Genomic DNA, 12,767 nt, shown 5'->3' with positions numbered 1-12,767 from the left:
TGTAGCATTATTTTAAAGTCAGACCATTCTGTTTGTGCTTCAAATTTAAAAATTATACAATCAAATTTAGATAAAAAACTGCTCATGCAGCATCTTTGTTTGGATCTTAAAATCCAGTGGTTGCTTCTAATTGTGTGTTCACACCACCATCGGAGAGAGCATCAAAATTGTATCTGGCTGCCCCGCCAACAACGCTATAGAAAGATTTGTGGATGCTCTGACATAGATCGAATGTTTGGTCTTTTTAAACTTTATTTAAAGGGGCAGCAAAGCAAACAAGCATGCTGATCTTGTGCAGACTGGCCACAAGAGAGATATAAGTTAACTTCATTAAATATTTAAAATCTAAAAGTAAGAAATTGATGGAAATAACTTAATTATAGTTACACATTTGTTAACAAAATAACCAATTAAAATCCATTTGTGTGGTGTGGCATTTGTGCTCATGATTAAGTGCTATTCTAATTTCGGTGAACATGATTTCACCAAGTTCAACATGTTCCTGGAACAACATTCCAACCAACCAATCAGAATTGTGGGAAACGTTTTCTAGAAATTTCAGTTGTAGGCTTACAATCAAGGTTAGACACTTCTTCAACCTTGTTATTCACCTATAATTTCCCTCTGATTTTAGGAATAAATTATGTGTAAGTTTTAGGGGTAGGGGCTGGGTTAGGTCATTTATTTGGACAGTAATGTCGATCCATGATCAACAAAAGATGTTGATCCAGAAACAAGTCTTGCTTGGTAAAATCATGGCAACCTCTAATTTCAATATGCAGTTAGTAGGACACGTTTACTAGCCTTGATCTTAAATTAACATTAATTTGTGCACAGCCTACATTACAAATTGTCAAATCTGTGTTGTTTTGAGAAACTATATGGCATTCCTACTGAAAAATAGCTCATTACAATAAAGTTGACCTGACTTTAACTCTCCTCTACGCCCGCACCATCCAAGACGTAACACGTCACTGCTCAAATGAATGACTTCCGGCCACTTTGATGCTCTCACCAGCGTTGGAGTGAACGCATGGTAACTGAATGGAAAGAGAACAGGCAAAGCTTTAGTTTGTATTATAGTTTGTTTATATAAAGAGATTTATTTTATTTTTGCTGTTTATTTATTTAAATTGGGGTTTGTTTTAAAATAAATTCATAAAAAATAAGGAGAACCTAATATTGTGAAATCAAAATAGTGCATCGTATGACATTGTGGGTTGAGTGAATTGTTACATCCCTACTGCACATATGTCCTTTATCTTTTGTTGAATTTGGTTTGGTTGGGACTATAGTCATTTGGTTAAATGACTATATAAGTTTTACTTTAACATCTGTGTTCATGAAGTTATTTGAAAGTTAGTTTTAACTCACCTTAAGGACGTCACTTGTCCCTTGTTGTAGCCCCTTCAATTTGTGTATGTGACTGCACTACGTACATCCTGCAAAATCTCAACAGACCAGGGATTTTTGTGATGATCTTGTTTATGGACTTCACCTGTACAAGCAGCACTGGCACCCCCCTGGTGTGTTCTCCACGCTGCTCTTCTCCCTCTACATCAGTGACTACACCTCTATAGACCCCTCTGTTCAGCTCCTCAAAATTCCAGATAACTCATCTGCCTCATCCAGGACAGTGATAAGTCTGCTTACAGAGAGAAGTTTAAAGAGTTGGCTGTCTGATGCAGTCACAATAACCAGAACAGCACAATGTGCTCATTTGGGTTCCTGGGCACTATAATCTCAAATAACTTAAATTGGAACACTCATACAGGTGCTGGCCATATAATTAGAATATCAATAAAAAGTTGATTTATTTCACTAATTCCATTCAAAAAGTGAAACTTTTATATTATATTTATTCATCTCACACAGACTAATATATTTCAAATGTTTATTTCTTTTAATTTTGATGTTTATAACTGACAACTAAGGAAAATACCAAATTCAGCATCTCAGAAAATTAGAATGTGGTGAATACCAGTTCGCCGATAATTAAGCGGTACCTCAGTTTGTATAAAAGCGGCATTTCCAAGCATAGAGGCACGTCATTTGATTGCGTCACGGCGTTGCTGCCGCTTCCGGGATTCCACCGCTCTGAGTTGGAGCTAGAGTTGGCCCGTGGGAGTTTATATGACTGTTAAAAAGAAGGTTGATCTTCCTCGCGATGTTATTTTGACAACTGGAAATAAAGCGACCATATATGTGTGTTGGACAACAGACTGTAGGTGATTTGCTTCTCCCCGGATTCGTGATCAGCATAAAGAATGACTGGTCTGCCGTAGATAAGGACCAGGTAAAGTAGTGATAGCTGCTTGCCGTTTTGGAGGCGGAAGGCCCGTCCCAGGGTTGAGGAGAGGCAGGGGCTGTCTGTGGAGGCATTGAAGTTACTCCGCCAGTGGGACCGTTTTGTAGAACAAGATGGGACACTGTACCGTAGGGTTCAGTGCCCGGAGGGCGGAGAGGAGTTCTTGCAGCTGATATTACCATCTGTTTTGAAGACCGAGGTGCTGACACAGTTGCATCAATGTCATGGACATCAGGGCATTGAGCGAACTGCTGAATTAGTTCGGCGAAGGTGTTATTGGCCCGGGTTAGCATCAGATGTGGCCCGCTGGTGCCAGGAATGCGAAAGATGTCAGTCTGCTAAAGACACACGGCCAGTGGCGCAGAGTTTCATGGGTCATTTGTTGGCATCACGGCCTAATGAGATTCTGGCCATTGACTATACGTTGTTAGAGCCTTCGACCTCAGGGGTAGAAAATGTGCTGGTAATGACTGACGTCTTCAGCAAATATACTCTTGCTGTTCCTACACGGGACCAGCGGGCTGAAACTGTTGCTCAGGTCTTGGTCAATGAGTGGTTTTACAAGTTTGGTATTCCAGGCCGGTTGCACTCAGATCAGGAACGGAACTTCGAGTCCGCACTTATTCGCCAGCTGTGCGGCCTGTATGGAGTGGAGAAGTCTCGTACGACCCCTTATCATCCGGCAGGTAACGGTCAATGCGAACGTTTTAATCGGACTTTGCACAATCTGTTACGTACTTTACCAGTGTCCAGGAAGAGGGACTGGGTGTCATGTTTGCCTCAGCTTCTCTTCTATTATAATACCACCCCTCATCAAGCCACTGGTGAGTCACCCTATTTTTTGATGCTAGGACAGGAACCACGATTGCCTGTGGATTTCCTGTTGGGTAGGGTACAGGAACCAGTGGCTGGTAGTATACACGAATGGATTCTGGAGCATCAAGCCAGGTTGCATACGGCTTTTGAAGGGGCACAAGGGCGATTACAGGAGGCAGCCAAGCGACGGAAAATGAAGCATGACCAGCAGGTACGGGATGTACCTTTGGTGGAGGGCCAGCGGGTGTACCTGCGAGAATATGGTCATAAAGGTCGGCATAAGATCCAGGATGTGTGGAGTTCGATTGAGTATCAGGTAGTGCGGGCTCCTTCGGAAGGTGGTGGGGTTTATTCCATTGCTCCCAGGGACGATTTGAGTAAGGTGAGGAATGTACACCGTTCCTTATTGAAAGGGCGGGTACAGGGTAGTGATTTTGCGGTAGAACCACCACAGCAGCAGTTAGAGTTTAGAGAGGTGCCTATGCAGGAAGAGGAGGAGGAAGAGGAGATTGATTTGGTACAAGTAATAGCTGGTGGTTCCAATGTATTGAGCAGGGAGAGTGTGGTGCCTAATTCACCGGCATGCAACGAAGATCGGTCACCAGAGGGGGTACTAGACTTGGCTGATCCAGGGCTTATAGGTACCTCTGGTGAAGTAGAGGTGGTAGAAAGTCATCCTGCCCCGGTATCAGTTTTAGGGTTGGAAGTAGTTGAAGGGGTGAGACGAACAGGGCGAGTAACTGCAGGTCACCACTCCAACCTTCACCACCTCCCTCGTACGGTGATCGGGACAGTGGCTTCCGGGTCTAATTGTATAGGGGCTATTTTTAGACCTTGGAATTAAGGTGACGGGGTTGTTATTGGCTGGTGCATCGTCGGGTCGGCGATGCAAAAGCTGAGGGGGGTAGATTGTGGTGAATACCAGTTCGCCGATAATTAAGCGGTACCTCAGTTTGTATAAAAGCGGCATTTCCAAGCATAGAGGCACGTCATTTGATTGCGTCACGGCGTTGCTGCCGCTTCCGGGATTCCACCGCTCTGAGTTGGAGCTAGAGTTGGCCCGTGGGAGTTTATATGACTGTTAAAAAGAAGGTTGATCTTCCTCGCGATGTTATTTTGACAACTGGAAATAAAGCGACCATATATGTGTGTTGGACAACAGACTGTAGGTGATTTGCTTCTCCCCGGATTCGGTAAGTGGTATTCCCATACCATACCCGTACTGATCAAATGAGTTGGTGACGATTGAATAACGTGTTCTCTCCTTCCCCAGTGATCAGCATAAGGGCGATCTGGGTGCACGCTTAATTAGTGATATCTGAAGTAGCCATTCAAGAGGCATGCTTGACGGCATGGCCTAGCCGCGACATTGCTGTTTTGCTTTAGTTTCATTTTTTTGATTTCTTTTTCGTTTCTTTCGGTTTGTTGTGTGAATTGTTATATTTTTGGTTAACCCCTTTGCGTGCAAACATCGCTGACGGCCCCAGTTTATTATTGTTTCACTTTCACAGCACATTAAACATCACTGTCTTACTTCATCTGGACAAACTGTGCATCAATGGAAAGTTTAAAGACTCAAGCTTCGATATTTGACCAATATTTTGATAAAACATTGTTGCAGTGACAGATATTTAGTGATTTATGTCAGGAGTGCAAAATAATAAATCCGTATTATGCCACATTTTGAATAGAAATTCACAACTCACTCATATTCAGTCACGTCAAGAACGGTTTATTTGTGTTCACATAGACTCACTGAACAGCGTCAATAAGGATTTACAGACCAAAGATGCATATCTGCGGAGATATATGGATATATTTACTGATGTTTACTTCATATTTCTTCAGACAGAATCGTCATTTCTATTCATTTTCCACGGATTTACGCGATCAGATGATAAACAGCCTCTCCCAGCGATCTGTGTGTGCGTGCAGTAGTCACAGCTCGTGCGGTGTGTGACTCAGACTCTGATTGGGTCTTTCAAACATCAATCTTAGAGTTTCATATCTGGACACCGCCCCATCGTGTCACATGCTTCCTGCACACTTCCTGGTAGTTATCTGGCCAAAACAACACTGAAACACCTCTGTACACACAAAATATCCGAATAATAAACCCGCGATTACGATAGTAAAGCTTGGTATGAGAATTTCTTGAGATCTGGGGCGTTTTTATAAAAAAAATCGAAAATGTACATCGGAAATGCTAACTTGTGCAGCGATGAAAAAGGCTACAAATAACATATTTTTACAACAGTAAACGACCAAATTCCACCCCTGATCGCTAAAGGAAGTTATTATAAACACTCGATCGGGGTTTAAAGTGAGTTTTGAGTAAAAGTGTACTAATAATTTCATAAATTGTCAGATGTAGCTTGATGCTAACGTTAGCACCAATGCTACTAATAGCAGGTGCCTTTCTTCTTCATAATGCATTTTTGTCTCAATAATTCACGTAAGGTCGTAAGAAAATGTTTTGTTGTATTTTTATAGTAAGACTTTTGATAAATAAGGGCTAAATGCAAAGAGAGACTGAAGTGAGATCGCTGCTTTGTTGCTTTGTAAAGCCTGAAAAACCACAATCAAGGCTAATAAAGGTGGAATAAAAACAAAAGAATAATGATAAAAGAATAATGCGGATAATGTGTCATACCTGGCGGAGGTGTGAAAGAACCGTTTGGTGAGAACAATACAATCATGATTCGGGGAGTTTTCAACAGTGAAACATACACAAAGAGCACAGGAAAGTTTACATGTGAGATCTTACAGAGATGACAAGGGCCATAAATCAATCTGATTAGCCTTCTCTAAAAACACACATGACATGGCCTTAGAAAATATTTCATAAAATTCACAGTTTTACAGATTCGATTATGAAATTTTTTATGAAGTCTTGGAAGACTTGTGGCCTTAGCTACACTGTGTTTTCAAACTCATTTCCTACATCAACATTTTTTTAAATACATTTAAAACATATGTTTTTAATATTTTTATTTTTGTTTTTATGTTTGAGCTTATATATCTCTATTATCATAACAGTCTGAGTGATTCTGATTCCTGAACAGTAAACTTTAAAGTGTCAGCTTTGTGAACAAAGGTTGATTATGTATCTAGTCAGAAAGAATCATGAGCAGAAACCTTTTTATTTTGGGTATGTAATTTCGGTCTCCATGCCAAAAAAGGGGGGTTACTAGTAAGGGGTTAAATTCGTTTGCCTGTAACATTTATTGATTTATTTTCATTTATTTTGTTTCTTTTCATTCTTGTCATTGTGTATTATTCCTATTGTTGCTTATCATTTTTCCTTATCTTTAAAAAATAATAATTATTTATTATTACCACTATTATTCCTGCGGTTATTGCTGGTATTTATTTGGTATTTTGCTTTGTATCGTTTTTCTTTCTGTTATTAGTTTGTTAATTGAGCAGTAATCAGCCCAATGCTGTGTGTTTTATGTTTAAAGAAAAAATGTTTATTCTTTCTCTTCCCTCTTTCTTTTGACTTAGGAGTGGGGTGTATCAGAGTGGCGGCTATCTAGGGTGTGGAGGTGGTCTTTTGTCAAAAGTGTGGGGTGTAACTTATGTTTGTAGTGTAATTCCACTAGAGTGTCTTTTGAGATTGAAACCCACAAGGGAAGGCTGCTTTAATTTGGGCTGTTGTGATGCTCCATGTGTGGCCGACCCACTTTCTGAGACACCCCAGTTCTATGATGTAACCTTTTGAGTTAACCCTTTTGATTTAGTCCTGTTGTTTTATCGCTTGTGGCTCTGGCCATTTATTCTGAACTACTTGTGTTCATTTTGGTCATTTTTACCTTTATGATAATAAAGCTGTATTCTTATATTGATTCACGCCTCATTGGTGGATGCTCTGTGGGAGCGAACGAACCGGTGTGCTTTTCTTTAAGTGTTATTTTCCCCAGGCGTTTAGCCAGGGGTGGCGTAGTCGCTACTACTGATAATTAGAGCTCCGTTACCACTTCCCCGCAATGCCACAAGAATATAACATAAGACCAATACAAAGAAAGGATTTTTAGAAATCTTGGCCAACTAAAAAGTATAAAAATGAAGTATTAGCATGTACAGCACTCAATACTTAGTCGGGGCTCCTTTTGCCTGTATTACTGCAGCAATGTGGCATGGCAAGGAGTCGATCAGTCTGTGGCACTGCTCAGGTGTTATGAGAGCCCAGGTTGCTCTGATATTGGCCTTCAGCTCTTCTGCATTGTTGGGTCTGGCATATCGCATCTTCCTCTTCCCAATAACCCATATATTTTCTAAGGGGTTAAGGTCAGGCGAGTTTGTTGGCCAATTAAGAACAGGGATACCATGGTCCTTAAACCAGGTACTGGAAGCTTTGGCACTGTGTGCAGGGGCCAAGTCCTGTTGGAAAATGAAATCTGCATTTCCATAAAGTTGGTTAGCAGCAGGAAGCATGAAGTGCTCTAAAACTTCCTGATATATGGCAGTGTTGACCTTGGACCTCAGAAAACACAGTGGACCAACACCAGCAGATGACATGGCACCCCAAACCATCACTGACTGTGGAAACTTTACAATGGACCTCAAGCAACATGGATTGTGTGCCTGTCATCTCTTCCTCGAGACTCTGGGACCCTGATTTCCAAAGGAAATGCAAAATTTACTTTCCTCAGAGAACATAACTGTGGACCACTCAGCAGCAGTCCAGTCCTTTTTGAAGCAAGACGCTTCTGACGCTGTCTGTTGTTGAAGAGTGGCTTGACACAAAGAATGCGACAGCTGAAACCTATGTCTTGCATACGTCTGTGTGTAGTGGTTCTTTAAGCACTGACTCCAGCTGCAGTCCACTCCTTGTGGATCTCACAAACCCACATTTTTGAAAGGGTTTTGTTTCACAATCCTTATTATCCTGTTATCAATCCTGTTATCTCTATTGCTTGTACACTTTTTTCTACCACATCTTTTCCTTCCCTTCGGTGTCAATGGTTGTCTTTTGGACAACTGTCAAGTCAGCAGTCTTCCCCATGATTGTGTAGCCTACAGAACTACAATGAGAGACCATTTAAAGGCTTTGCATGCTGTTTTAGTTAATTCGCTGATTAGAGTGTGGCACCAGGTGTCTTCAATATTGAACCTTTTCACAATATTCAAATTTTCTGAGGTAGTGAATTTGGGATTTTTCTTAGTTGTCAGTTATAAACATCACAATTAAAATAAATAAGCATTTGAAATATATCAGTCTATGTGTAATGAATTAATATAAGATACAAGTTTCACTTTTTGAATGGAATTGGTGAAATAAATCAACTTTTTGATGATATTCTAATTATATGACCAGCACCTGTATAGTCTTAGTTGTGAAAAAGGCCCAGCAGTGGTTGTATTTCCTTCACTGGCTTGGAAAGCTCAACCTGCCACAGATGTTTAAAATCACCTGGTAAAATCAAAGGGACTGGTAAAATTAGGGGTGCTCTGATCACGATCGGCCGATCGTTATGCGCATCTCGTCAGTAAAGCCGGTTATTTAATCAGTGGTTAATTCCATCAGGTGCGTGATTTCACTTAGAGCAGCTGTTACTACACAGAGCCATTGTTAATAGAGAAGATGCGCAAATCCACTTCATTTTCAGCGTTTATTGGCGCATCTTCTCAGTTAACAATGGCTCTGTGTAGTAACAGCTGCTCTATGTGAAATCAGGCACCTGATGGAATTAGAAAACCGGCTTTACTGACTCGATGCGCATTAATGATCGGCCGATCGTGATCGGAGCACCCCTAGGTAAAATCACTCTGAACCCCTAGTGTGTTATGTGTATGCCAGGTTAAAGAGTTGGGTTTTAATTTAGATTTAAATTAACAGAGTGTGCCTGCCTTCCAAATAACGCTAGGCAGATTGTTCCAGTGTTTAAGTGCTAAGTGTTAGCTTCAAGTGATGAAGGTTACCACACAGTCTCTGGGCCATGCAGTGTCCATTCTAGTGGTCCAGGAGTGCAATCTCTGGCTGTGTCTGGGTGACATGAAGGAGCATGATAAAGTACAGTTCCTGAATACTCATGTGTCACAGATCGGTCTTTTTCAATGATGCTGTCGAGAGCTTTGCCCAGCAGTTCTCATGGGACAGAAGCAGACTGAGGCGATCAAACACATCATGCACTGGAGTAAACCTGCTGCTTCCACCCTGGCCACAACCCCTAAGCCTGCTTATCACCGTGGGTGCCCCCTTATGGCTGTCCTTGCTCCCATGCAGCCGACTTCCAATAGGAAGTGTCGTGGAGCCGGTCACATGTGAAATGGCCAGCACATCCAGGTGTCCGCCAAACACAGTGGAAAAGAGCAGGTGTTGGGATGGGCGACCCAGAGATGGAGGAGACTAATCATTGTGAGATTGTGATCACACTACTCTCTTCCCCGGAGGATGGCCGGGAGGTTAATATTGTGTTTCATTAGATTTTTGTTCTGCTGCAGGCCCACCAGCCAGAGGTACCCAAAACTTCAATAAAAGGGCAGTGTCCTCGGTCACTGGGTCTCAAGAGGAGGAGATTGGTTAACAATACATCACAGGATCATTTCCTCTTTTGCCAGTGGGCAGCAGTGGGTTGGCCAAAAGTACCACTCCTGACCATTCCTGGAACCAGGTAAGGGCTGTAGCACTCAAGCCCCACTCCATGTTGTCACACACCGGGCTGTCATAAGTCTTAAGCCAGTCTCCTGCATTCCCTCCCGCACAGGGAGGAATCAGGTGAGTATTACACTTTACACCCAGACTCCACCCTCTGTCATAACAGGCACCTGGCAGAGTCCTGCGACAACACGTGGATAGAACTCAGAGCTGTTGAAACTGAGAATAGATCTTCATCTATTACGGAGGACAGCAGAAAGTGATGGCTGTCTCCAAGCAGAGGATGGCCCAATGGATAGTGGACTATGAAGCACAGAGTGTATGCTCTGTAAACTCAGGCTGCATGCTCACTAAACTAGAGGTGTCACACTGTCCTGGGCACTGACTTGTGGTGTCTTGCTAGAAGAAATTTGTAGAGCTGTGGGCTGGGCTACTCCTAACATGTTCATTAGGTTCTATAGTCTATGTGTCAAACCGGTTTACACCTATTTTCACCTCAAACAGGTAGTAGTAGTCTCTCCACCATCAAATATCACTTCTCTTTATTTTGAATAATTAATAAATATAACAGCATTCATGGAAAGGGCTAATGTAATGTGTTTTTTTTTCCCAGTTGAATTTCAAAAAGGTTTATTTTATTTAAATACATTAAGATTATAAATAAATTAAGATAAAATAATGCACTAAGAAAATGTAGGTCTATAAAAGATTTTGTCCTAAATGAAGTCCTAATTGAAATCGCCATGGTTAAATAAAATATTTTAAAGGATTCTAAATTTAAGATATTTCTGTAATATGTATTTTTATATGCAGAAGCCAATCTCTGTGTGCAGTGAGAGTTGCCCTCCAGGCACTAGGAAGGCTTCACAAAAAGGAAGGCCTGTCTGCTGTTATGACTGTATCCCATGTGCAGAGGGAGAAATCAGCAATCAGACTGGTAATCTTCATCATATCTTAAAGTTTTGAAAACTTGTTAGTTGCTATTTTGCTGTTCATTAAATAAATTATTTTCTTTACCTTCCTTACCTTCTCTAACTAGTAATTACATCTTCATTCACAGACTCAATTAACTGCAAGCAGTGTCCAGGGGAATACTGGTCTAATGCTGAAAAAAATAATTGTGTGTCAAAGAATTTAGAGTTTCTGTCACTCACAGAAGTTATGGGTATAGTCCTTGTCTTTTTCTCACTGTTTGGAATAGGAATAACTGTACTGGTGGCCATCCTATTTTACAGCAAGAAGGACACCCCCATCATAAAAGCAAACAACTCAGAGCTAAGCTTCTTACTGCTCTTCTCATTGACTCTGTGTTTCCTCTGTTCACTCACTTTTATTGGACGGCCTACTGAGTGGTCATGTATGTTGCGTCACACAGCATTTGGGATCACTTTTGTTCTCTGTATCTCCTGTGTTCTGGGGAAAACAATAGTAGTGTTAATGGCTTTCAAAGCTACACTTCCAGGAAGTAATGTAATGAAATGGTTTGGGCCTGCACAACAACGACTCAGTGTTCTTGCCTTTACACTCATACAGGTCCTTATATGTGTGCTTTGGTTAACAATATCTCCTCCATTTCCTTACAAAAATATGAAATATTATAAGGAAAAGATAATTCTTGAGTGTAATCTGGGTTCTACTATAGGTTTCTGGGCTGTGCTGGGTTATATTGGCCTACTTGCTGCTTTGTGCTTTATTCTGTCTTTTATGGCTCGTAAGCTGCCTGATAACTTTAATGAAGCCAAATTCATTACATTCAGCATGCTGATATTCTGTGCTGTATGGATAACATTTATTCCAGCTTATGTCAGTTCTCCTGGAAAATTTTCTGTAGCTGTGGAGATATTTGCCATTTTAGCTTCAAGCTTTGGTTTACTGTTCTGCATATTTGCACCTAAATGTTATATCATCCTGCTTAAACCTGAACAAAATACAAAGCAAAATATCATGGGGAAAACAACATATAAGGCCTACTGAAAAAAAGCATTTTATATCATATATTTTTTCTTAATTATTTGTTCAAAGACAACTAGAATAGGTGTTATTGATTCTTTAAATTTGCAATTTCACAGGTTTTAGGCTATTGTGCTTAGTGAGTTTGAAATTTATTTTCTTGATTTAGTAGGCTAATTGTACAACCTTATTCTACTTTTTTAGACAGTTGTTTATTTTTCATGTTTTTCTCTTGAGCAAACACCTCAGACATAGTGAAATCTAAAAGAAAGTAAATGCCCAATAATTCACATTACATTTTCCATGTCACACCATATCAAACCGCTTCATAACACACTGATTTTTATTATTATTAGAAAGTGAAAGAAAGTGACTTGACATTCAGCCAAGTATGGTGACCCATACTCAGAATTTGTGCTCTGCATTTAACCCATCCGAAGTGCACACACACAGAGCAGTGAACACACAAATACACACACACACTGTGAACACACACCCGGAGCAGTGGGCAGCCATTTATGCTGCAGCGCCCGGGGAGCAGCTGGGGGTTCGATGCCTTGCTCAAGGGCACCTAAGTCGTGGTATTGAAGGTGGAGAGAGAACTGTACATGCACTCCCCCCACCCACAATTCCTTCCAGCCCGAGATTCAAACTCACAACCTTTCAATTGCGAGTTCGAGTCACTAACCGTTAGGCCACGACTTCCCCATTATTATTAATTTATATTATTATTATTATTATTATTATTATTGTTGGTGTTGTTGTTTTAGAGTATTTTGGATTTTTTAATTTTTACTATTGTTTATTGTTTCTGGCCATCCTTTTTAAAACACACACGCACACACACACACACACACACACACACACACACACACACACATATATACAGTATTGTTCAAAATAATAGCAGTACAATGTGACTAACCAGAATAATCAAGGTTTTTAGTATATTTTTTATTGCTACGTGGCAAACAAGTTACCAGTAGGTTCAGTAGATTGTCAGAAAACAGCAAGACCCAGCATTCATGATATGCACGCTCTTAAGGCTGTGCAATTGGGCAATTAGTTGAAAGGGGTGTGTTCAAAAAAATA

At 40.8% G+C, this 12,767-nt stretch overlaps 2 protein-coding genes across 2 annotated transcripts in view; both read left to right on the top strand.

Annotated features, from left to right (window-relative positions):
• LOC113117583 (extracellular calcium-sensing receptor-like) overlaps positions 1–11,699 on the top strand; it is a 55,722-nt gene extending 44,023 nt beyond the window's left edge. The window contains exons 5-6 of the mRNA XM_026286357.1: positions 10,539–10,662; positions 10,786–11,699. Of these exons, the coding sequence (XP_026142142.1) occupies positions 10,539–10,662; positions 10,786–11,699 (1,038 nt within the window). The remainder of the gene's footprint in view (positions 1–10,538; positions 10,663–10,785) is intronic.
• LOC113117584 (uncharacterized) lies at positions 2,017–4,515 on the top strand. Its single transcript, XM_026286358.1, has 2 exons — positions 2,017–4,317; positions 4,398–4,515. The coding sequence occupies exon 1, from the start codon at positions 2,679–2,681 to the stop codon at positions 3,966–3,968; it is 1,290 nt and encodes a 429-aa protein (XP_026142143.1). The 5' UTR covers positions 2,017–2,678; the 3' UTR covers positions 3,969–4,317; positions 4,398–4,515.
• Positions 11,700–12,767: the final 1,068 nt, after the last annotated feature.

Source organism: Carassius auratus, chromosome 17 (assembly GCF_003368295.1).
Source record: "Carassius auratus strain Wakin chromosome 17, ASM336829v1, whole genome shotgun sequence".
NCBI classification, from domain to species: domain Eukaryota; kingdom Metazoa; phylum Chordata; class Actinopteri; order Cypriniformes; family Cyprinidae; genus Carassius; species Carassius auratus.
This window is presented reverse-complemented; position numbering and strand designations above follow the sequence as displayed.